This window comes from Solea senegalensis, linkage group LG11, assembly GCF_019176455.1.
Source record: "Solea senegalensis isolate Sse05_10M linkage group LG11, IFAPA_SoseM_1, whole genome shotgun sequence".
Taxonomy (NCBI): domain Eukaryota; kingdom Metazoa; phylum Chordata; class Actinopteri; order Pleuronectiformes; family Soleidae; genus Solea; species Solea senegalensis.
In genome coordinates, this window is record NC_058031.1 from 24,990,855 (window position 1) to 25,016,161 (window position 25,307).

Consider the following 25,307-nt stretch of genomic DNA (forward strand, 5'->3'; position numbering starts at 1 on the left):
AATAATAATAATAATAATGATAATAATATAAAATATAAAAACAGAGACAAAAAAAGTTTGTTTTTTAAAAAAAACTGAATCTCACAATTCACTTTTTTTATTTCCCATCTCCTCCTCCGTACATTGGTGTGTGTGATCACATGAAACAGACAAATGTTGTGGTTTCCCATGAATGAGCTCGAGCACAACACACATTGACTGTAGAGGGCGCCCTTTTCCACACAGCGTAGTTGCCCAGGTCTCGTACTGTGACTTCACCACCAGATTCTAGTGAGAATCAAAGGTTTTTTTTTGGCTGAGTGGTTGTGTGTGAGGTGTTGACACAAAGTCAGTGAGCGCCCCCTGCTGCTGACAATCAGCTGCAGGCGACAAAGGAAAAAAACAATGATCATTGCAGCACACATCCACTGCTGCCTCCATCACTATGTTGAAATGTCTTATTCCTGAGTCCACCAAACTGGACTCCCTCAACGCCCTGGCTGCGTCGACAAATTTTGTCGGTGACAAAGAGCAGCCCTGGCAGAGTACAACCCTCACTGGAAACAGATCCGACGTACGACAAGCTCTGACGCTGGTCCTACAGGGACTGAATCAAAGGGTCGAGTACCCCATACTCCTGGAGCGCTCCCCAAAGGACTCCCTGAGGGACAGTCCCTCATAATGAGTTTGGGTCTACCAGGCCTGACCGCCAGTAGAGCCAAGTCACCACCAGGTGGTGATCAGTTGACAGCTCCACCCCCTCTCTTCACCTCAGTGTCCACGACATGTGGCCACAACCTGGTGCCATGTGCACATATGGACACCCTTATGCCTGAACATGGTGTTTGTTATGGACAATATGATGAGAAGATAAGTCCAACAACAAAGCACCACTCGGGTTTGGATCGGCGGGGCCGTTCCTCCCAATCACACCTGATAGAGGCAGCCTTTTTCATGTCACTTCAGTTGTTCACTGTCTGACAGAAGAATGATGAGAACCTGATGTGATCTGATCATTTTCTTAATTTTGTAGTGAATCTATAAATCAATCCTATACATCCTATATATGTACATATATATATATATATATATATATATCATAGTGTCATCAGGGTATAATAGGTATGTATGTATGTATGTGATGCCCTTTCCTGGCACACATGTTCGACAGATTTGGGTGTGGCACCTTTAGGCTGCCATAGCTAGTTACTGTGAGTGCTGAAGCAGCAGACTGGACAAGCAGTGAAAAGTTGCAGTCATAACTTCGTTCCCACAGTTTAGGACATATATGCCTGTAAGTACAAGTGTGCATGTTGTCACATGTTGTTTTATGTTAAGCATGTTAAGGAAAACGATCGTTTGTTTTGTTTAATTTTACCGCGATCGCAATGCTAATTTCGTTAACCCGTCAATGGCGTTTTCCATTATGTTTTAGCATCAAGCTAACAGAGTTATCGTAAATTGTTTTTCACATGCCTATAGCAGCTTTGTTAGCTATATTTGACTAGGTTTATTATGTCATACTGTAAATGTTGAAGATGCTTTTGTATCTTACTGTGTGTGATTTTAATGTGATTTTCCTGTGTATATTTTAGTTTTATAGTACCTTCTTTTGGGATGCAGTAAACAAACCAGCTGAACCTGGAAGTCTTTGTCTCTCATTTGGAGAACTGTTTATCTAACTGCCAAACTAAACACCAAAGTTAAGTGAGGGCAGAATAATGTACGTAGGTAGGTACGTAGGCACTTTTCAGATACAAATCAAATATTGTGTCGCGCACCATATTAGTATTACTTTTGTTGAAATGGAGTCACACTTTTGACCTTGGTGGCATTTTCAGCCCCTTCGTCACGGGGTAACCCCAACACACTTACGTGTAGTCTATAGTTTAGTTTATTAACTATAGTATAGTTTCTCTTACTTGAAGCACTAACTTATTACTTATTGTAAGTTGCTTTGGATAAAAGCATCTGCTAAATGACATGTAATGTATTGTAATGTATTGTAATGTAGTTAACGACACAGACACACGTGAACGCGATCTGTGGGCGTAACCACATTGTATTCTTCCTGCACGCCGCAACCACGTGTAACACTACAGCCAATCACCGGCAGCATTGTGAGATCTTGATCACATGATTAACTCCTTAGGTACCAAAACTTAAGACCGAAAAAACAAGGCATGTTTCGATCCCGGGTAGTATCGAAGCATTTTGGTCGGTACCATAAAAGAACCGAAGTTCGGTACCCTGCCCTAGTCCTGTAAGGTTTATATTCAGGCTGACACACAGGTGGTGAGGTTGCAGATAATTAAACCAAAACAATGTCAATAACCATCACAACCCTAACCCTAAAACCAGATCTAAACCCTAACCCTAAAACCAGGTCTAAACCCTCCAAAAAGCCCTTGAAAGATGTGAGGACCAGCGAAAATGTCCTCACAAAGCCACAAATAAAAGAACACACACCTGTGTCAGAAAGTCATTTATTATAATCACATCGTCATGGTGACGTTTACATACATGAATAATAACATAATGATGTAACATTTTACCTGCTGACACCATGAGAAGTTACATCAGTTTTCATGGTCAAAAATTTCAACCAAAATGGCCGCCTTCCTGTTGGGTTGTTGTCATGGGTCCCCGGGAGGAAATCAGAAATACTGTTCTCCTGTATACACCAGGGTATGTGATCCTAGCCGAGCAGAGGAATTCTGAGCAGAGTGCGTAGAAAATGAAACAAATCAACTGGGGGTTCCTCCTTCGGGAGATGTTCCTGGCACATCCAACTGGAAGGAGGCCTTGGGGCAGACCAAGGACTAGGTGGAGAGATTATATCTCCTTGCTGGGAGCGCCTGGGGCTGCCTCAGTTAGAGTTGGACGATGTGGCCAGGGAAAGGGAAGTCTGGGGCCTGCTGCTAGAGCTGCTACCCCCACAACCCAATCACGGATAAGCGGATGATGGTGGATGGATGAAATAACAGAGCAGAAATTAGTCCGGTTGAGTGAGCAACATGACACCTGCCCCAATGATGGCCAAAGGATGTGAATCCATGATATCATACAGTAAAAATGCTGAAGTGAGCCATGCCTGTTCACGGTCTTTCCTTTGTTTTATTTTGATGGAGACTGGGGTACAAGTTAATAAAGAGTGCAGGTTTTGGGTTGGAAAGCTCACGTGATGAGTGCTGCGGCCTTTGTACCTTCCAATGAAAAGTTGAAAATATAAATGTGTGTTGAAAAACTGTTGGAAAAAAGACCAAGACCAGGCAGCAGGATTGCTGCATCATTTCTTCTAGTGGTCTCAGTGAGATCAGTGTCCAAGAAGTGAATCGACAAAGTCGAGCTACAAAGTCTTGAGATGCTGCTCGGTTTAATTAGCTCCGACTCCATAACAATCTGTAGTTTGCTTTGAGGTAGATGAGCGTCTCCAGGTTCTTTGGTAGGACGTGGCCTCGTCCTGGCCGCAGGCAGCATTCAGCAGTCATGAAAACATTCCCCACCACAGTACCACAGGCAGGTACGGTAAACGCCCTCTTGGCCACTTGGGCCAGAAGAGGAAAGTCAATTGCTTTACGCCGCCAGTAATGCAACGCATCCTCATCAGTGGGTTCTTCTCGTAGATAAACACTCAGCTCCTGCTCCAGGCTCTTGGCCTGCGTTGTGGGTCTCTGCTTAATGAACGAGAACAACTTGCAGGACCGAGAGAGCGAAGAGACCGGTGATGGTGCAGGAGCAGGAGGGGTCTGGGACAGTGTGTGAACATCTGTGTTGGGGTGTGTGGGGCTGGAGGCTGTGGAATATTTAGATAACTCCTCTATGAGAACTTGTCTGTGCCAGTCAGGGTTGTTGCTCCAGGTGAGCTTGAACTGGGGGTCCAGTGTGGTGGCAGCGATATAGAGTGGGTCATCCAGGATGGGGGCCAGTCGACGTTCAACTGCCTGACTGAGGGCCACCAGGAGAGAGGGGCAATGGAGGGTCGTTGTCTCAGAGAGGTGTTTGCGAAGACCCAGGACGCATGGCAGACCGAGACTCATTGACACATGTCTGTCTGTGTGCATGTCGTCCTGTCTGTCCCCATGCACCATGTCCCACGCTTCAGCAAAGGGTTCCAGAGTGTCAGTAAGCTCCTTCAGGAGAGCTCGCTCTGCAGTGCCCAGTGACAGTTCTCCTGGACCGCTCATCTCCTCCAGGAAGTCCACCGAGTCCAGAAGCCGCCGAAGCACCTGCATGAAAAATAAAACAGGGATGTAAACGTCTTTATATCCATGGAAACAGTTAGTCTTAAGAGTGAGAAAAACTCTGCTCATACTTTGAGTGTTCACACTTTCTGTGGTTTAGCAGAAAGACTTGCCAGGCTTTTCTTGAAGACCTTTCACCGAAATGGCTTTTGTGCATATATTTATACTGAATGAAGGGACCGACTCTAGCATTAAGCATAAATGAGCCTGAAGGCCTCAGATCAGCAAGTATGTCTTCACATGTAGGTGTACGTGTTTTAAGACCTGACTTCAGCCTGGTGCTGAAAGGGGCTTTCGAATGGCACCAGACCAGTTGTTGCAGCTATAGCGCAGGGGTCGGCAACCTTTGTGACATGGAGTGCCAGTTTGAAATTTTCTTCTCATCTAGTGTGCCTTTATCAACAATAACACTTAGTTAAATTATCACACAAAATACAAAATTTAAAATAACAATAATAATAATAATAATAATAAAATGTCCATCAAATCTGTTGGGCTTGATCAAGAAGAGAACATTGGTCCGTACCTTTTTAAAATCCACATTGCATACAAATCGCACTGTGAACCCCCAGCTCAATCATGTAGGCCTACGTAGTTATTTCGGGGGGGGGTTTCAGGTGTTGGAACTAACGGATAGCGGAGGTGAAAATGTCACCTGAGAATACTGCCAGCTTAACGACAAAAGCCGTCCATGTCTCAAACATGTCAAAAACAGGTTGTCCTGCACCTTGCAGAGATTGAACCCGTTCAGGTGTCCCGTAATGTCCGCCAGAAACAGAAGTTTTACAATCCACTTCTCGTCCAGTTCTTGATACGTTTGGCCCTTTTTCAGCCAGAAAGGCCTTGATAGCATAAAACCAGCTGACAAATAGCTCTAGAACTTTCTTACTGCTGAGTGGAGAGGCAGATCTGCATATACGCTGTCCAGCTCCTCCAGCAGGGACCCAAACTGCCATGTGCGTCAGTGCGGATCGCTTCACTATGAACTTAATAATCTTCGAAACCGTGGCCATCCCTGTCCGGCCCGCGGTATGTCAGTCATAAACACAGATGAACAAGTATTTATGCTGCGCATGCAATACAACTGTGTTGCTTTTATTTTGAAAAGCCTGACACACGTATCTGCGTCTGTCTGCACAGTGACGGGTGACGCGAGCCAGTTACCCCTGGCCCCCTAAAAATGTCGGCTCACGTTAAAAAAAGAAAAGTTCATTCCGAATGGCGCGTTTTCAACAAGACATGGACTGCTAAATATTTCTTTACAGGAGTAACACTGTGTGCTTACAAGTGTCTCGGTTTAAGTTCAGGAGTTCAGATTATCTCCCTCCCTGTTTATTATCTTATGATCTAACCAGCGAAGCATCGTCACTCGTATGTGAACTCATCCGGTGTGATTGCAGCATTAGTGTGTGTGTAAGCGTGCAGGTGCGCTCTGTGCAGGGCGGGTGGGTTGTGTTCGACAATATATTCACTGCACTATACCACAGTAGTATAGTATAATAGTATTCATTATATAGTGTAGTCATTTGATATTTTTAATAGAGTTGGTTACCAAAACTATACAATTTACTGCTTTTTTTAGACAAAAGTGATAAAATTAAATTCAAATTAATTCAAATTTGGCCCGGCCCTCAATAATATTTTTTGTTTCTCATGTGACTCCTTGGGGAAAATAATTGCCCACCCCTGAGTTAATGACTCACAGGTACCTCAGGGTGAATGTTATTACAGTTGTTTGACACGTACCTTTAGCTGGGCAGCCCAGTCTCTGACCGCAGGATGGGAGTTTCTTGTTCCCCCCATGGTCACTCCAGTTCCGTCAAACACCTGGCTCAATTTCTCAGACGGGACAGCAGAGGTAATGTAGTTATAGAAAGAGGCGGCCTTGGCCAGTGCAGATGAGAACTGCGGACAGGAGCGTAACCCGTGTCTTACACACTGTTCAAGAGCACGAGAGAAACAGTCCACCCGACAAACCCCCAAACCCTGCTCCCACGAATCCTCCCATTCTCCTTCATCTCTTCCACCATGGCCATTCATCATCCCTTCCTCCACACCGTTACCGTTCTCCACCTCTTCTTCATCATTGTCGTCTTGCGCGTTAGCAAGAGGAGACATCACCAGAAAACCAGGAAGACAGCACGGCTTTGTGGTCGCTGTTGCCAGCGAAGGATCCGCGACGACACGAAACGCTCTTCCTGACACGCTGTGTGCGTGACATACTTCATCAAACTCCGACAGCACGCAATTCTTAGAGATGCCCGTGGTCAGGGGAAGGCACGCCAGCAGAGCGGAACACATCTGCCAATCAGATGTAAGAAAATGGCAGGTGACACCAAGGTATCTACGAAGAGAAAGAGAGAGAGATTTGGGAATAGAGCTGGGTATTGAACCCAAATGGTCAATCCTGTATCAATACCTGGACTTCGATACCTACACGCAGTTTTTTTTGGTTTACCTTGCCTAGTCGTCTTCTTGCAGTCGAACATGGAGCAACTTTTTCTTCGCTATCTATCTATATATCTATTCAATGTACTTCTTTTTTGTCAAACCTTATAACTGTGCAGGTACTGAAACTTAATATGAAATGGCAACACATGGTGGCTAGCACTTTTGCCTGACAACAAAAAGACCCAGGTTTGCCATGCGGTGCAACCAAGGGCGTCTCTGTGTGGAGTTTCCATGTTCTTCCCATGTGCACGTGGCTTTTTCTCCAGTTCTCCAGTTTCCCGCCAGTGACCAAAAACATGCAGAGATTGGACACTCTAAATTGCTGGCAGGTGTAAAATGAGAGAGTGAATGGTTGTTCGTCCCTCGCCATGTTTTTCCCGTGGAACGTTTGGTTTGGTACAGTATGACACAGTTTAAATAGTATAGTACCAAAATAACCACACCCTGTTCCAGTTCTTGACACACTTTTCAAACGTAGCGTACTGTACCAAACTGAACCGTACCATGATGGAAACACAGTGTGTGTGTGTTTGCCCTGAGATGAACTGGTGATCTGTGACCCTGGCCCACCACCCTCACATGGAGGATAAAGCAGGAGACAATAAAGGGATGAATGAATGAATGAATGAATGAATGACTGACTGACTGATACAGAGGATGTTGGGTAGATACCACAAAAGCATTCACGTGTGATACGTTCCATGTACAGTTACTACAACAGTTTCTACCCTGATGTGGGTCCAGAAAAGCCCCTCCACAGATCTAGACTCAGACTGAGTGCCTGTGCTGAGGCCAGCGCCTGACGGGTGCTCAGCTGGACCTGGTAGGCGTAGGCTGGGAGGAGCTGACTCTGGATGTAGTGCTGAGGCTCCGGGGAGTAACGTGGCTCCAAGAACTGCAGCAGCTCTCTGAAGCCCTGGTTTTCCACGATGGACACTGGCTGCAGATCCAGCACGATCATCTTAGCTATGGCCTCAGAGATCAAGACCTGTGGGGACAAAAACCTGTGTGAATCTTATCACTTCAATTGATAATTCAGGTTTTTTGAATTGCCATATTATGAAACACTGACACAACCTAGCTGTTGTGTGCTCAGTGAAAACCTGGCTCATCAAATAAAATCTACAAACTTCAGTTTCCTGTTGGAAACGATAAAAACGATTTTATGTAATGAATGCAAGTCCCACCTGACGTGGGTCATGTCTGTCAAACTTGCTCACTCCTCCTCCAGAGCCTCCACCTACTCCTCCCTCTGGAGTTCCCACTCCTCCTCCTCCTGCTCCTCCTCCTGCTCCTCCAGTACTGACAGGTAACGTGAAGCGTGGATTCCCTCCATTGCTGGTGAAACTGTGCAGCGGTCCAGTCGAGTATCCCTCTCTCTTCATATCCTTTCTCTTCACAAAGTCCTCGTACATCGCCTGGTGTTTCCTCTGCAAGCACAGGAAGGTCAACTCACGGCAGTACATCAGTCTATCGGACAATAATACGAATAAATACAAAACAAATCACAATAACATAATCAGTGTGATAAAGTAGATGCATATTAATATAGTTAACAGATAATGTGACATGCATAGTCCAATAACACAAGAATACTGTGATAATGGTATTGATTCTACTTGGAATACATAATTAATCATAGATATCATACATTTATTTTTGGATTTCTATTGAAAGATTTATGCTAATTTCTCTTCATTGGAGGAATTTAATTCATGTTCATTTATGATCACAATATCTGTCATTAGTTGTTTTTCTATAAAGACATGGATGTGAATCTGTCACTTTCACTTCCTGTTTTCAATCAAAACGTATTCTGGTGGCTCTGCTTCTATTGTTTAGGTTCTTCATTTCAGGCTTTGTGGATTAGGGTCTGTAGTTCAGGTTCTATGGTTCAGGGTCCAGATCCCTTTCCCTGAAGCCCTCTAACTCGCTGGCAGCGGCCCTGCTCTCATGCTGACACAAGCGCACGCGCGCGCGCGCACACACACACACGGAGAATCGGAGTGTTTAATGTCAGTGTTTCATTGTGACGTCATTACCTTCAGGTGCGTGACGAAGTTGGACGTGACGCTTCTCTTCGCCTGGATCCTGGTGCCACACGCTTTGCAGTTGGACTCGATTTTGCCATTTTCTCCTTCGTACACGATGTTGAAATAATCCAGGATCGACACCTTCGACGCTGACGCCATGAGCGCGGACGCTTCTTCTGCCGCGGAGCGAGCTCAGCAGCGATGAAGGCTCGGGGAAGAAGCCGGGAGCCAGTGCGCGCAGGCCGGCGTGTTTACGTCCCTGAGCTCGGCTCCGCGCTCAGACATCAGCTGATGTCTCGATGTCTCTGACAGACAAAAGGAAAGTGAGCGTCGCTGACGCGTCGCACCGCTGCGGATGTCTGCGCGCGTCAATAACAACACTGACGCTGCCGCTGCGTCCGCCGCGTCTGCGAAGGGAGGCGCGCAGAAAACACTGGGCTTCTAATCACTGTAATAATAATGGAGCAGGAAGTCCATTCTAACAGTTCAAAGCAACACTGGCCCATGACAGTTACTCTGTGTTTAAATTAAACTCAGTTCAAAGACTTTTACAGATATGAAAACATTAAATAATAAAGGTGAAATCATTTCTTAATGATCCACACAAGAACTATGGACACCCACATGTGTCAAGATATGACTTTTGATGAATTATTGTCTTGATCTAAACAAATCTCATTCTACATACTGAAGAGAACATCTTTGTTTCTCACACGTCTGCACAAACATCACAGTTTTCAAATTAAAACGATAATAATGATGTAAAATTACCATCCTATCACGAATCATATCGCAATTCCTGTCAAAATTATCACAATTAGATATTTATTCAAAATCGTTCAGCCCTGTTAATAAAATAATACATTTTATTTGCTGGCATCAGCTTACACACAAATACAACATGAAAAAATGGAATAAAACACAGTAAACTTAAATAAAAAGCCACACCCACATCATAATTATAAGATACTTAGTCATAATTTTGAGATAGTATATGATAATAGATGCCGAGTCATATTCAGAAGATGCTGAGTCATAATTCTGAGATCGTTTCTCACAGTTGTAACTTAATATCTCACAGTTGAGGTACATGGACATGATGATGTTTCTCAAAATATTCATGTTGAACAAGCTGAAAAATCACAAACTGGTTTTAATCATGAAAAAAACCCACAAAAAACAAAATAGTTGACAATTTAGTAATCAATGAATACTTGGTTAATGGCTGAATCGTTCTAGTGTCGTGAGTCAGTTGCTGGTGCTGCTTTCAGGACAACAGAGAAATCAGAAGTGTGGCACTAACAAATGACAGAGCTGAGCTTTAATCTATTAAAACACAAACTGAAATGAACTTCATTTAAATCACAACACGACTGATCTTCACACACTCGGCAAACAACATATGATATGAACCCACCGGGTCAGAGTTCACTGGCTCAGTGTCAGGACTGTGACACCGCGTCCACCTGCTTCTGTCTCAGGCCGTCCTTCAGTTCCTGTCTGCTCTTCAACACTGACGTCTGAAGAGTGGCGACCTCTGCTGACAGCTCGATCGCTGCAACACCACAACACAAGACGATCAGTGTCACCACCTTTTTTAATCAGTAGCTACCAAAATATCAATGTTCAAGTTGGGATTTTAGGAGATTTTTTCAGATCAGGACACAGAAATGAAGATGCTGTGCTGTGTCAGCGCCACCTGCTGCTGTGAGCCACTACAGAACGAGCTAGAGTGAAAACATGGCTGCCGGCAGGGACAGAGCAAAACAACGTTTTTAGCCTAGACGTTACTTTGTGTTTATTCATGTAAATATTCAGAGATAATCGCGTTCCTCTCACTTTAAATCAGTCCTCAGATGTTTGTATTTTCAGTATGAGATCAAACCTTGCTTGAACGCAGCCTGCGCTTGTTTGAGAGACTGTGGAACCAGAATCCCAAACCACCTCAGCGGGTCTTGTCGAGGATCCTGTTCGTTCTTCTTCACTGTTGCTTTCTCACTGCCGACCTCGTCACCTCCCTCTTTCTCTGCGACCACGTCTTTAGGTTTGTTTCTCCTCCTGATGCCTGCGACAGTCAGTAGTACCATGTAAAGTAATAAAAATAATAATGGAGGAAAACGTGTGTCATCACACAGACTAACCTTCTTCCTGAGGTCCGATATTCTCCACTGACCTCACGTCGTCTCCAGATTCAGTGCAGAACTCCACCTCACCACTGTCATGTGATCTGTCACACACACACACACACACACACACAGTTACACCGATCATGAAAAATCAACATATAAATCAGAAATCAGTTGACTGATTCCTCACCTGACATGGACACACACTAGAGGCTCGATGTCACTGGCGTACTGAAGCGCACAAACCTGTTTGTTTCCCATCGAGTATCGAGCCTTGGACATGGAGAACCATCCCTGTGAGCAACACACAACACAGAACTTGAGTATATTTATATGTAAATGAAGAAGGTTCAGGGTGAGATAGGGTGAGATGGACCGACAGAGACCGACAGAGTCAGAAATCCCCAAAAAGATCAAGAAAACAACAGGTAAGGCGATTAATTTTGTCATGTAGAGGCAGTGAGGAGAACTAACAATATTGGCTTTTATACTAAAAATCACATTTATTTACGAAAGCACATTTAAAAACCACATTGTTGACCAAAGTACAATAAAAAACAAATTGCTTAAAAACATGAAACACAAACAGCGCAATACACACACGACACAGGAAGAGTTTATAAGAGAAACAGGAAGTGAAGGGCTGTGGTGCCGGAAGTGACGTACTGAGGGCCGGCTGCCAATGATAAGCCGGCGCCGGCAACTGTTACCCAAGCAAGAAGTCCCAAAGTTTTCACTACAATAAAGGATTTTGAGAGAAATCTCAGAAAAGTGGAAGAAGTGACTGCTTCTAAGTATATATTATGTACAAGAAACAACTCAATTTCGGGGGAAATAGCAACCTGGGGTTTAGGGTTAGGCATGGAGAAGAAGTGAGGTTAGGGTTAGGGCAAAGATGGCCCAGCACCTCGAAAAATCCTCAACCGTAGCAAGAGCCACCGATCGGCTGATCTCAGTGAAGGAAATACAAAGCAGAAAATGTCCAATAATCCAATATTTAGTTTTGTCCACAAACCAAAAACAATCAGTAAAGTTTCATAGAAGAAAATCACAACTTCTATGCTAACAATGCTAGCAATCTACTACCTATCTTATGCCAGCAAGCTACTATCTATGCCAGCAATCCACTATCTATCTATGCTAGCAAGCTACTACCTATTTTATGCTAGCAATCTACCCTGTGCTAGCCATGCTAGTCTGTCTGTGTTGAAGGTAAAGTTGAATAAACTCAAATCTCGTTGTTTTCGTGTGAACTCACATGTTCGATGAGAGAGTTCACAGCTGCTCGTTTCTCCTCCAGAATCTGCAGCTGCTCCATGAACAACAGCAGTTTTTCATCCACAGACGCCGAACTTTCATCTGCTTCTGACAGAACCATGTTCGCTTTTATTCCCGGATTATCCTTTAAATCATTCACCACAAAGAACGACGCGTTAAAAGGGAGAAATGTACGTGGAAACACAACAAACTGCGCTGCTCTATTTCCGCGTCAGGTGACAAATCCAGATCACGTGCACGCTCTCATCTTCCTCTCTTCTTCCGCTTTCCGAATCCGCTTAAAAAAATAAAATAAAAACAATTAGATATGCACACGTCTCCAGAAAATGCAGTTGGAAATGCTAACGCAACGTTTGCAACCAGGAATTGTCATCCATGCACAATATCGATTCTACACAACAATGTTTTCAAAGATGAGCAATGTTGTTTCTCATTATATATGTGTTCTATATATCCAGTCAAATACATGCTGAAGAAGAATGTGTTATTATTGTGACACAAAGGTGTTGACATCGCGCCTGTAATAAACTGTAATATGCATACGTTTTCAAAACACAAAAAGCAAGTTCCCATACCGGGAGTCGAACCCGGGCCGCCTGGGTGAAAACCAGGAATCCTAACCGCTAGACCATATGGGAGCTATTGTGCAATCGTTGAAGAAAATGTAATATATGAATTAATAAATGGAAATAAATGTAAAGCATTTATTCCTGAATTTATTTATACATTTATTTATTTATTTATAATTTTATTTATGCACTTATTCATTTATTTCTGTATTGATTTATGTATTCCTGTAATTACTTATACATTTATTTATACATTTATTTATTTCTGTATTTATACATTTATTTATGCATTTATTTATTTCTGTATTTATACATTTATTTCTGTATTTATTTATACATAAGTCAGGTTTTGTCCTCCATACTCCATATCCATATAGTTGTCTTTATTTTACACGACAGTACTCACCCCCATTCTATGGCTAGATAACACGACCCTGAAAGCCTCGTGACATCGTTCTCAGTAGCTCGCCGTGATCGTATAGTGGTTAGTACTCTGCGTTGTGGCCGCAGCAACCCCGGTTCGAATCCGGGTCACGGCAGGGAAGATTCCCTGACACGGCATGAGAACTGTTTTCTTGTTTTTGGAGCATTATTTAAAACAACAGACGATGAATATTAAAGTATTAATTTACATATTATGACATATATGTCCACTTTCATTTTCCGAGTTGCTGTAAAGATAAAAGGCATTTTGGGTAACACCTAAATTGCTGTACAACATGGTAATAGCCAATAGTTAGTGTTGGGGTACAATTACAAGTTATAATGTTGAAAAAGTAATAGTATAGTATAGTATGTCACTATTCCAATTACTTTCCCAAAATGCCTTTTATCTTGAAAGCAACTTAAAGCAAGTTGAAAGTAGACATATATGTCATATAATATGTAAATTAATAATTTAATCTTCATCGACAAGTTGTTTTAAATGACGCTCCTAAAGCAAGAAAACTACTCCCATGCCGTGTCAGGGAATTTTTCCCTGCCGTGACCCGGATTCGAACCGGGGTTGCTGCGGCCACAACGCAGAGTACTAACCACTATACGATCACGGCGAGCTACCGGGAGTGATGACGTACAGGCAGGATAAAGCCTATATAATCCTACTCTACGGTTATGTTATGTTGAAAATTGCAACGTATTTGGAACATTATCTGATGGGGATTGTTCGACAAGATGTGGATTGTTTAATCTCCTCCTACTGCAAAAATATCTGAGAATTATATTCACTGCTGTATCGGAGTGTTGAACTTTTCCAACAGGAAACTGAAGTTTGTAAACCGCTCCCTCTCCCACACTGAAGTCCATAGAGAAAATCGTTGATTTTTACATCACAGCACACAGGAGTTGTTGACCCACTGCTGCCTCCATCACTAAGTTCAAATATCTTATTTTGTCACTTTGGTGTTTGAAATCCTTTGTTCAGATTGGCCTCAGCGACGCAAAATGACCACACGCGGCAGCAGAGGACAAGCAGCTCCTGTGTCCCCGCGAGCTAAAATCATTGATTTTCTCTATGGACTTTGGTGTGGGATTTAACAGCAACAACATGGTCATTTATTGGCTTATATAAAGTAAAACAAATAAAATAACTCTAGTTGGAGATGTGAACCAAGGTGACGCATGTTTCATGCATTTAGTAATGAATGAGAAGAGAACCATCGTGTGCAATGTGTCTTCGTTCTGCTCCTGGACGCAGGGGGGTGTCTGTGGGGAAACTAGGGACGTGCTGTTATTGGTGGCCGCCGGCGTCAGCTTTAATGTTCCGAGATGAGGAGCCAATCAGAGAAGGGACCAGATCACACGCGCCAGTGTAGCTATATTCATGCTGCGCTCTGATTCGTCCGTGTTGGAACAAGTCCCCGCCCACTGTGGATCCACAGTGAGTTTTTCCTTGTTTTCATGTTCTAGTGATTTTATTCAAGACTAAAGGGTGAAACTACAGCAGCACAGGTAAGACACATGGAATTAAACCCTCACCTGTGCTTACCTGGTCCAGGTTCATCTGGATTAAATGATCCATCTGAATTCTGTTGTTTTTATTTAAACCCAGATTACATCCAGGTTTTAATCTGGATTTTGCTCTAAATTAAATATTCCGTATGTCTTGACATGTCATGTTATTGTTGACATTATAGACTTTAGCCAAGTTGTAAATGGTAGCAACATTGCTAACGTAAGTTGTCAATGTTAGCCAGCTTTAACAACATGATCAACTTTGGTAACTGTTGCAACGTTTGCTAACATTAGCAACCGCTTTAAAGACCGTAGCCAGTGACAATAGCCAGCATTAGCAAAGTTGTTTGCTATAGCAAAAGTTTATGACATTAGCCAGTTTGAACAATATTAGCAGCTATGCTAACTGCAGCAACATTTGCTAACATTGGCAAATATGCTAATGTGCAACAGAAGCTACATTGCTAGCATTAGAAAGCAACGTAGCCAACATCAGCAAAGTTTATTGCAGTAGCATCATTGCTAACAGTAGCAGTAGTTTTAGACATTAGCCAGTGTGAGCAACATTAGCAGCTTTGCTAACTGTAGCAGCTTTTGCCAACATTGGCAAAGTTGTTAATGGTAGCAACACTTGCTAATGTTAGCAAAATTGCCAACAGAAGCAACATTGCTAACATTAGCAACAGTTATAGACATTAGCCAGCTTAAGCAATGTGGCGACATTTGCTAAAGTTAGCAACTCTGCTAAGGTTAGCAAACGTCGCCACAGTTTTGATCATGGACATGATGTGCGTCAGCAAAGATTTGAAAAGCATCATCAGCAACAGGGGGTGCTCACATCACTCCCATCTGTGACGTAAATGGAGCGCAGCATATGTCACTATGTCACAACTGCTCTTTAAAAAAAACCTTAACTGTCTCTTTAAATTGACTTTTTTTATTGAATTGTTGTCTTTAAACAGATCATGGATGCCGCCGCCTCCCCCTCCGCTCCTCTTCATCCCTTCTGGCCTCGGGACCTCCTCATCCCCTCGTACGTTGCCAATGACCGCTCCATGTCGGAGATCCTGGTCTTCCTGTTCTCCGTGTCCGGCCTCCTCCTGCTCGTTACGTGGCTCGTCACAGGAAGCAGCGGTCAGCTCGGGACGTGGCGGCGTCTGGCTGTGTGCTGGTTTGCCGTGTGTGGCTTTATCCACGGCGTCATTGAGGGCTGGTTCTCGCTCTACTACGACGTCATCCCGGGAGACCAGAGCTTCCTGTCGCAGCTGTGTGAGTGGATGAAACAGGAAACTGTGTTTCAAAATAAAAGGCAGAATCTGGTTGGACGTTAATGGTGTGTTTTGTTTTTTTTCCCCTCACAGGGAAAGAATATTCTAAAGGAGACAGTCGATATGTGATGTGAGTTTTGTTAACGACTTGTTTGTGTTGAGATTTAGCAGAAAGACAAAAATAACAAACTCACGTTTGTGGTTTTCTGTGCAGAGCCGACAACTTTACCATCTGCATGGAGACCATCACGGCCTGGTTCTGGGGACCGTTCAGCCTCTGGACCGTGTTTGCCTTTTTAAACAACAAGCCCTACAGATTTGTCTTGCAGCTCATCATTTCATTAGGTAAGAAGAGAGTATTTACAGTATATTTACAGAGTATTTTACAGTGTATTTACAGGATGACATTTCCCAGGATTCATGAGTATTTTACAGTGTAGACGGGGGTGTAGTGTCACTCTCAAACGTTTCATGAGTCCAGAGAAACGTGTGCACAGCTTTATATCCACATTTATCTCCTTTATCAGGATATAGACTCAAAATATACAGATTATTTATAAGACATATAGAAATGTTGATCTTTTAGAATGATAAAATATATCTGATTTTTTATCGTCCAGTATTTTAAATTCACAGATGTGAAAACACGTTAATTGTTTATTACCTTTACCTTGGACATTGATAAAATGTATTATATTATCTCATCTATAAAGTAGGTCAAAGTTTACATATCGTACATAGTTTTTTGTGGGCGTGACCTCACCGTGTGATTGACAGGTCAGCTGTACGGTGCCGTGCTCTACTTCTTCACGGAGCACAGAGACAGCTACGTCCACAGCGAGTACGGACACCCGGTCTACTTCTGGTTCTACTTTGTGTTCATGAACGCGCTGTGGGTCGTCATCCCGCTGCTGCTCATCGTGGACGCGTGGAGGCAGATGTCCACGGCACAGACATTCGCCGACAGGACGCACAAGGCCAAGAGGAAGTGAGCGGCGGAGACAGAGAATTGTGGACAAACCAGGGGACACAGAGGGACAGAATACACACACATAAATACAACTCAATGCAAACAAAACATATTTGTCCTTTTCCATGTGATAATAAAGCTTTTTTCAAACTGTGTGGAGCCTGAAAGGGAAATAAATATAACATTTATTATTTCATAAAAACCTGAGAGGACTTAACTATGTGATGTTAAACTTCACATAGAAACCAGAAAATATTCACATTTCAGAAGCTGAAAAATCACACAAACCGGTTTTAAGTATTGGGGAAAAAGAAACTCAAACCAATTATTAAATACAAAAACATCCACATACAGTTTCTGCATATCAGAAAACTTTATTACTTAGTCCTGATCATTCCAGATAAAACACTAAAGCATTTTTTGAGAAGAACAGATTTTTAATAATAATTTAAGTTTTATAAAAACAACATCCAGATATGCTTGGTCATATCTGGATGTTACTGTGTTATCGTGCTAAGGGAATGGTGACATAGCATAGCATACCCTGCTAACAGAGGAACCATTCACAGTATCTGATGTAAGGCGCTAACAGAGGCTAACGATGGCTAGCCTGAGAGACATCTGACATCATTCCCAGTTCCGACCGCCGTCATAAATGGAATGCTGACTCCACATGCCCAACTAATAATGAAAACAAACATAGTTGGGTTGGTGACTTAGCATACCTTGCTAACAGAGAATTAACGTGTTCTCATTTACAACTGATACCATTTGTGCTAACAGAAGCTAAGGATGGCTAGCCTGAGATAAATCCGATGTCATTCCGACATAAATGGAATGCACTGAGTCACGTCAGCCTAGATTTTGTGGCCTTCAGCTGAACATTTTGCTGAGTCGCTGTCCTAATTCTGCGTCCGTCTCCTTCTCTTTCCTCTCCACGTCCTTCAGTGCCTTCAGTGCGGCGGGCGACTGCGGCTGCAGCTGCAGCAGGCGCCCAAACGCCCGCCTCGCCTCCTCCAGCTCGCTCAGCGTCAAACACGCCTGACCCAGGCGATACCAGGCTTTAGCGCCACCTGGCTCCAGCTCCGAGGCTCTGGCCGCGTTCGCTCGGGCTCGCAGTGGATGGCTGAGTTTGAGTTGACACAGAGACAGGTTAGAGTGTAACTCCGCTTTGACTTGTTTTAATTCATCCACGGAGGGAAGGTCCTGTCGCTGCTGCGTCGTTGTCGGGTCTCTAAACTCCGCCTCCTCCATCTGCGTGGCGCAGCCGTAGAGCGCGATGAGCAGCTTCAGTGCTCGGCTGTAGCTGTCCGCAGCGCCCCACACGTCCCCGCTCCTGAACCTCACTCCTCCCCTCTGTTTGTGTGACCTCACCCACTCCCACTTGTCCCCCGCTGACATTTCCCAGGATTCCTTGCCTGGCGTGAAACCACTGAGTTCAACTGTGGCTCGTGAAGGACAGCGATCGACTCCATTTCCAACCGGTGAGAGCAGAATCTGAGAAAACAACAATCAGACACATTAGAGGACCAGTTTTTATAAAAAAAAAAAACGACTTTAGCCACATTATCTCACTGTTTAAATGGAAAACTGAAGTTTGTAAACCACTCACATTTTAGCTCTCTTTAGTGAGTGGTTTACAAACTTCAGTTTCTTGTTGGAAAAGTCTGTCTAACAGTGAGATAAAGACGTGAACATGTTCCTCAGACATCGTAGACTTAAACTGACATAGGATTATGTCAGTTTTGTAAACCACTCACTCTCCCACACCAAAGTCCATAGAGGAAATCAGTGATTTAAGCTTGTGGGGACACAGGAGGTGCAGGTCCTCTGCTGGGTCCATCACTAAGTTCAAATGTCATTCATTTATTCATTCATCAGATTTAAATCAGTGACACAAAGTGACCACACGAGGCAGCAGTAGACCAGCAGCTCCTGTGTCCCCATGAGCCACAATAACTGATTTCCTCTAAGGACTTTGGTGTGGGAGAGTGAGTGGTTTACAAACTTCAGTTTCCTGTTGGAAAAGTCTGTCTAAAAGTGACTAAAATCTGTGTTTGTTTGTGTTCCCACTGGCAGCTACGTTTGAAATCATGGGGGTGCTGACAGCTTGGACATTTACCTCACATGTCTCTCTGGCCCTCATTCCCTCCACACATGCTTCTGTGACATCACACTGACCCTCCCCCAGCCTCAGCGTCATCCAGTGGCCCAGTGGGACCTGCAGCACAGAGTCCTGGCTCCTCGGGAAGGTGGTGACCTCTGCCGCTGCTACCTCAGTGACTGACAGCTTCTCATCGACGGGATCAGACTCTGAACTCTCAGTTTCACCCGTGTCAGCTTTGAGTCGCACTCGGACGTAACACAGTGACCCCAGCTGTGGACGGGGACTGGACAAACGCGCTGGAGGAGACAGAGACGCTTAAACATGTTTCTATTCATGCAGACAAGGACCATTTCTTTAAGGTGATGGTAGAAATGTACCTGTAACGTCACCAGAGTTTGACAGACTTTGACTTTCTGTGTGTTTTCGCTTCAGCTCCACATTCCAGAGGCCTCCAGGACAAACCGACACCCAGGAAGTGACATCAGCGCCATCATGGATGGGAGGGTGAACTGATTCCATCACTGATTCAAACAAAAACACACACACACAAGTTCATATAGAATGTTAAGGACCACACCACCGCTCTGCAGCCAACAGTTATTTTCATAATCAATGAATGTGTCGGTTATTTGAACCACGGGTGTTGTGAAGGAAGAGGACATGAGGACAGTTTGTGTGACAGAACAGGACGCAAGGGAGAAGACACTGTGGCCACTCCTACAGGGAGTAATAATGAGCTGTTCCATCCACCCACCAACAAACTATTAATGAACTGTTTTAAACGTCCACAACAAGCAACAACAGTAAAGTCTATATAAATAACAGAAAATCATCTCTGTATAAACAACACATGCTGAAAGTATCTTGAAATTATGATTAAGAGTGTTATTATTATTATTTTTTTTACAAAAATCGAATTTAAAGTTCGAATCAAGTTCAGTTGTAAGACACATTACGTTACGTAAGTTTATAAATTAACAAAACCTGACTTACTGAATATTGTGACTTTGCAAAGGTTTATTTTTACTTCAGCTACAGCAACAAATGTATTCAGGCAAAACCTGACGAGATAAACAAATTAAACTGTGAGACTCACAGTTTAATTTCACAGTTTTATTCACCAATTTTGGTGAATAAAACGAGAGGTTTTGTCTCGCTTTAGCGTGAATTAGCATCAGCGCCGAAGCTAAAGAGCAGAAACTCGAGCCTCGAAAATGTCTTTATTCTTCGTTTCACGAGCAGCAAATGACTTTAAACTTTCTCTCTTACCTCATTTATAAACACAATATAAAATAATGTTTATCCCGCGACAAGAAATGCGCCAGAAATCAAGAAAACACGTCAGAAAACAAGTAAACACGAGCTCCTGCTGTCGATGCCGTTCATTTTCCTGCTTTTCTTCTTCTTCACAGATTTACGGCAGCTTTAGTCCACAGAGTTCCGTTACTGCCGCTTACTGGCGACAGTTCATTACTACAGTTTAACCCACTGTAGTGTACTGTACATTCTGTATGATATTTATTTTATTTATTCATTTATTTTTAAACCTTTAGTCCCCTGAGTCACTCTTTGGGTCCAATAAAGTCCAATAAATTACTTTGGTAGAATTTAAAGTAAATTTTTCTTATAATATTACTCAAGTTTAAGTCTTAAAGTTTATGACAGTTACTGTACTTAGGTATCAAAAGTAATTTTCTGATATTAAATGTTGTTAAGTTTTAGAAGTAAAAGTAAAAGTATTAAAAAAAGTGAGGAGTTAGGATTGAACCATGGCGGATCAGTGTTAGAGCAAGGCCAGTTGTGGCTTCAAGTCTCTGCTCGACTACATGTGTCTTTGAGCTAAGCCACTTAAGTCCATGTTGCAGCGTGTGAATGTGTGAATGGGTGAAAACTGTAGTGTAAAGCAGTTCATCAAGACTAGAAAGGCTCCATATAAATACAGACCATAATACAAACTCTCTTCTTTGGTAGTAACGAGGAACAAAGTCTCAGCCTTCAGCTGAACATTTTGCTGAGTGAGTGTTGTACTTAAGTACAGTAACAAAGTATTTGTACTTTGTTACATTACAACACTGCGCACACACACAAATGCACACATGCACACACACACACAGTGTCAGTGTGTGTTGACCTTTGACTGACACCACTCAGGTTTAAGTCCTGTGTGTTAATCTGTGCTGTCACTGTGAGTTAGTGCCACGTCCGCTGGAAACCATTAGGGGCGTGTGTGCGTGTGTGTGCGTGTGTGTGCGTGTGTGCGTGTGTTACAGAAAGAGAAAAAGGAAGAACGTCATCTCAGATAAAATCTCACACTGTTTGATCTTTTACAAGGACGCACGTAAATAAACGATGTTACCACTGACAACAAACAAACAAACACCTTTTAAAAGAAATGTACTCAAAATCATTTACATATGATCATTTTTTTTCCCCACATATATTTTTGAATGAAAGTCATGAGCCTTAAATAACAGCACAACATTTGGGTTGCCAGGTTGTGAAAAAAAATTACTTTATGTCACAATTTGACCTGTTATCTACAGAAAAACCCTCACCTGCATTCAACTTTAAATGCTTTCAATTATATTCTAATCATTTTAAATCCATCAATCAACATCTTAGACCTTAAAACAGGACAAAGTATGAACCAAACTGAACAACATTGACCTACCTTCCCATTTAATTCTGTTCATATCACAAGTCACCAATAGGGGTCACTCTCTCCCTAGTAAATATGAGCTAAGGTGACAGCATCTCGTCGTCGTCATGTGTTCAGTGAGTTGAAATCGTTCTCTGTTTATATTCAGTAAATGTTGCATTGTCCCTTTACTGTTCACCATCAACATAGACAATCTTTACTTCAAATTTAGATCTTTGGAGTGACTGAACTGAATATTTACAGATGAAAGAGTTTTGGGAGGTGCTAATTATGAGATAAAAAGTCATAGTTATGAGATAAAAGGTCGAAATAATGAGGTAAAAAGTCATAGTTATGAGATTAAAAGTCATAGATATGAGGTAGAGAGTCGAAATTATGAGATAAAAAGTCATGAGATAAAGTCATCGAAATGAGATAAAAAGTCGAAATTCTGAGATAAAAAGTCGAAATTATGAGATAAAAAGTCGAAATTATGAGATAAAAAGTCGAAATTCTGAGATAGAAAGTTGAAATCATGAGAAAAAGAAATTTTGAGATAGAAAGTGAAATTATGAGATAGAAAGTCGAAATTATGAGATAAAAAGTCGAAATTATGAGATGAAAAGTTAAAATTATGAGATAGAAAGTCAAAATGATGAGATAAAAAGTCATAGTTATGAGATAAAAAGTCAAAATTCTGAGATAAAAAGTCAAAATTATGAGATAAAAAGTTGAAATTATGAGATAAAAAGTCAAAATTATGAGACAGAAAGTCGAAATTATGAGATAAAAAGTCATAATTATGTGTGAAATGTTTACTTAAAATTAGTTTTTCTTAATTTATTTAAGCTGAATTTAGGAATTTAAACCTTAGAATATCTATTGCGCAACAAAAATATTAAAACTAGCTTGTAAATGTTCCTAAAAACGTGGAAATACTGGACAAAATTTTAAAAAGTGTTACTTAAATTGAGATTTTCTTTTCTTAAATAAGATGAATATATGTACACAAGGTACACACAGACGCTAAACAGAGTTGTATTGTGCTGGAGACGTGAGGACGAGTCCATTACAGGTGGTCTAAGATGAGATTGTGTTTGACCTGAGGGATTCATTCACTCGTTCTCTGGTACATCGTGTTCGTAAAGAACAGGACGTTACTTTGGATTCTACGAACAAAGAACAAAATAGTTCACACGAGGTGATGTGAAAAGTCTCAGCGGGGAGTCTGGTCGTAAAAGTTCTGCTCAGTCTGAGGCAACAGCAGGTAAATAGAGAGCTACAATAATCCAGGCGTGAAGATATAAAAACCTGATTTCTCTTCCTCGTATTGCGAAAGGACATAAATGATATGTGGAGTGCGGCGCGGAGGCGGCCAGGCAGTGGCTGGATTTGTTCGAGGTGGTGTTCAGGGTCAAAGATAAAGTCTCCGTTTTACTGCGAAGAATCTGGTGAGAAAGTTTCGCACTTCAGCTGCGAACACTCTGTTCTCAGTCCAGCTTCTTCAAAATCAGAGAGATTTAACGGCGTGTCGTCAGCGTAGCAGATGACCTCGTTGTCAGGTGTTACGATGAGAGCAGGAGTGGTCCAGTTATCGATCCCTGAGGTACGCCACACACCGACACAGGCAGGAAATGCCCACGCACTCGTTTCTCTTTCATTGCCGTGTCATTTTGTGAGCTGCCATTTTGAGTTTTCAGCAGTTCTGGATTGTCAAGAGACCACACATGGATGAGAGGGTGGGGCTTAATAACACCTGGATGATTAGCTGTCAATCAAGCCAGAGCCACGCCCAGAAGCATTACCCCGCTTTCTGACTCTGAAGGCTAATCTTCCTTCATTGTCAGCTACATTTCTTTTCACAAAACGCTGTTAGCAACAAATGTTAGCAACACATTATTAGCGTTACAAGCTAAGTTAGCTAAATGAGAGCTGCAGACCAGGATTAGGATTTAAATAGAGTTAGCAACACATTGTTAGCTTTACAAGCTAAGTTAGCTAAATGAGAGCTGCAGACCAGGATTAGGATTTAAATAGAGTTAGCAACACATCGTTAACTTTACAAGCTAAGTTGGCTAAACTTATTGAATAAAATAAAATAGTCAATATTTCGTGTTAGCTGACCTCAGTAGTTGGCCACAACTGTGCGTAATATTCTGACAGACTCGCCCCCTCATGGTCATTCAGTAGAACAGGTTTCTCTCCTTTCTCTAGTACTTTCTCTGGTTGAGAAGACTTTGAATCATCTTTGACTGACATCATAGGTTTCAGAGACCAAAGAGACCCTCGGAGTCGGTCTGTCTTCATCCTTGTTCTTGCTCTGGTCCAGCTCTGTCTTCCCCGGAAACTCCCACTCTCCCTCATCATTCTCACACTCACACCAGAACCTTCATGTTCTCTTTAATCCTCCTCCATGTGTTACCCATAATAATCTCTTTCTCCTCTGCTTTTCTCCATCTACCCTCTCCTTCAACCTTTGTCTCCTTCCACTTGGCTCACAACGTCTTCCCAGCTGGCCTTTTGTGAAATATCCCAGTGGGTATAATTCAGAAGCGCGTATCGCAGGGCTCGTGGGCCGCTTTTCGCTCTCTGTTCGCCAGAAGGGCGTTGAAAGCAAGCGGCCGGTGAGTCGGGTTCAGGGAACAGCTGCTGCTAAACCTCGGTAGCCAGGTCTTAGCCATGGTACGAGCCTGTGCCGAGCCTCGCCGAGGGGTTCAACGTGCGTCATTCTGGGAAAAGGTGGAGGTGAACAAAGAGCCAGATAGATAGATAGACAGACAGACAGACAGATCGGGGCAGAAGAACTCACTCATTGAACATTTTTAAGGCAATTCTATAGCCTCAAAATAAATCCATTCACGATGGTCATGAGAGGGTTACATGGTCTCCACACTCAGTTTCAGTAAATCACTGAAGCTCCAGCGCTGGTCTGAGTTCAGACCTTATCAGACACATCTCAAAAACCAGAATCCTCAAACTACAGCATTACAATCTTGTCAGAATCAGAGTCCGCTTCAAAGCACTTTGATTTACTGAGGCTTTCGAAGTCAAATGAGGATAAAACCTGATCCGACGTGTGATTAGAAGCACACAGATGTCAGGAGAGACAGATCTATGGAGGGTGGAAGGTTTCCACAGATACCAACATGTATGACATACTGTTTCTTGAGTATCGCCTTTTTTGACCGATCGATAAAAGAAAAAAAGAAGCTCGGCCTTGTAATTCAGCGTGATTGCCAGCAGAAGTTGCACAAGAGGTGAAATATGACTTTTCTCTTCCATTAGCAGTGATGGAGCAGAGTCTGCCAGGTCAGAGCCATTCATCTACATTAGCATGTCATGATGAGATCGCTGCAGCTGACGGGAAGAAACACAGGCTCCCACTTCAATCCCCACGGCAACGAGACATCACAGGACCGCGTCCCGCTGAGACCTGGAGTCCAGGCTACGTGAGAGTTCACTTCTCCCCAACATCACTGCTCAATGTACGCAGCGGCGTCAGTGTCGTGTCGCCACAGACGTCTCACATCACTTCACATCAAGTTAGAATGAGTTATTTCTGTTATGTCTCTTTGTGTCAAGATTCATTTTACAACATGAATGCATTTTTATTGTAAACTGTACATCATTCCACAGCAGCAGATGTACTTTTATTTTGAAATTCTGTGAAATAACATCAGAAACTAGAAAA

General features: G+C 42.7%; 4 protein-coding genes and 3 non-coding genes across 8 annotated transcripts; 2 read left to right on the plus strand and 5 right to left on the minus strand.

Annotated features, from left to right (window-relative positions):
- Positions 1–2,449: 2,449 nt before the first annotated feature.
- si:dkey-109j17.5 (zinc finger BED domain-containing protein 4) lies at positions 2,450–9,148 on the minus strand. The gene is made up of 5 exons (XM_044038410.1): positions 8,717–9,148; positions 7,862–8,104; positions 7,403–7,662; positions 5,970–6,567; positions 2,450–4,208 (listed from the first exon to the last, which is right to left on the minus strand). Exons 1-5 carry the CDS (start codon positions 8,864–8,866, stop codon positions 3,360–3,362), a joined length of 2,100 nt encoding a protein of 699 aa, XP_043894345.1. The 5' UTR covers positions 8,867–9,148; the 3' UTR covers positions 2,450–3,359.
- Positions 9,149–9,595: 447 nt separating this feature from the next.
- Positions 9,596–12,352, minus strand: ccdc115 (coiled-coil domain containing 115). The gene is made up of 5 exons (XM_044038466.1): positions 12,092–12,352; positions 11,024–11,127; positions 10,849–10,934; positions 10,593–10,772; positions 9,596–10,262 (listed from the first exon to the last, which is right to left on the minus strand). Exons 1-5 carry the CDS (start codon positions 12,209–12,211, stop codon positions 10,150–10,152), a joined length of 603 nt encoding a protein of 200 aa, XP_043894401.1. The 5' UTR covers positions 12,212–12,352; the 3' UTR covers positions 9,596–10,149.
- Positions 12,353–12,677: 325 nt separating this feature from the next.
- trnae-uuc lies at positions 12,678–12,749 on the minus strand. The gene has a single exon. It is a non-coding gene; the product is annotated as a tRNA-Glu (tRNA).
- Positions 12,750–13,147: 398 nt separating this feature from the next.
- Positions 13,148–13,219, plus strand: trnah-gug. The gene has a single exon. It is a non-coding gene; the product is annotated as a tRNA-His (tRNA).
- Positions 13,220–13,660: 441 nt separating this feature from the next.
- Positions 13,661–13,732, minus strand: trnah-gug. The gene has a single exon. It is a non-coding gene; the product is annotated as a tRNA-His (tRNA).
- An 821-nt stretch (positions 13,733–14,553) lies between these two features.
- LOC122777308 (EBP cholestenol delta-isomerase) lies at positions 14,554–17,025 on the plus strand. Its single transcript, XM_044038463.1, has 5 exons — positions 14,554–14,630; positions 15,596–15,902; positions 15,995–16,031; positions 16,116–16,246; positions 16,679–17,025. Exons 2-5 carry the CDS (start codon positions 15,599–15,601, stop codon positions 16,891–16,893), a joined length of 687 nt encoding a protein of 228 aa, XP_043894398.1. The 5' UTR covers positions 14,554–14,630; positions 15,596–15,598; the 3' UTR covers positions 16,894–17,025.
- Positions 17,026–17,229: 204 nt separating this feature from the next.
- Positions 17,230–20,386, minus strand: fkbpl (FKBP prolyl isomerase like). Of its 2 annotated transcripts, XM_044038448.1 has the most exons (4): positions 20,248–20,386; positions 19,356–19,499; positions 18,994–19,274; positions 17,230–18,368 (listed from the first exon to the last, which is right to left on the minus strand). In XM_044038448.1, exons 2-4 carry the CDS (start codon positions 19,495–19,497, stop codon positions 17,745–17,747), a joined length of 1,047 nt encoding a protein of 348 aa, XP_043894383.1. In that variant the 5' UTR covers positions 19,498–19,499; positions 20,248–20,386; the 3' UTR covers positions 17,230–17,744. The 2 variants fall into 2 exon arrangements, with proteins under 2 accessions (XP_043894383.1, XP_043894384.1); XM_044038449.1 differs by lacking the exon at positions 20,248–20,386 and having other exon boundaries at positions 19,356–20,241.
- Positions 20,387–25,307: the final 4,921 nt, after the last annotated feature.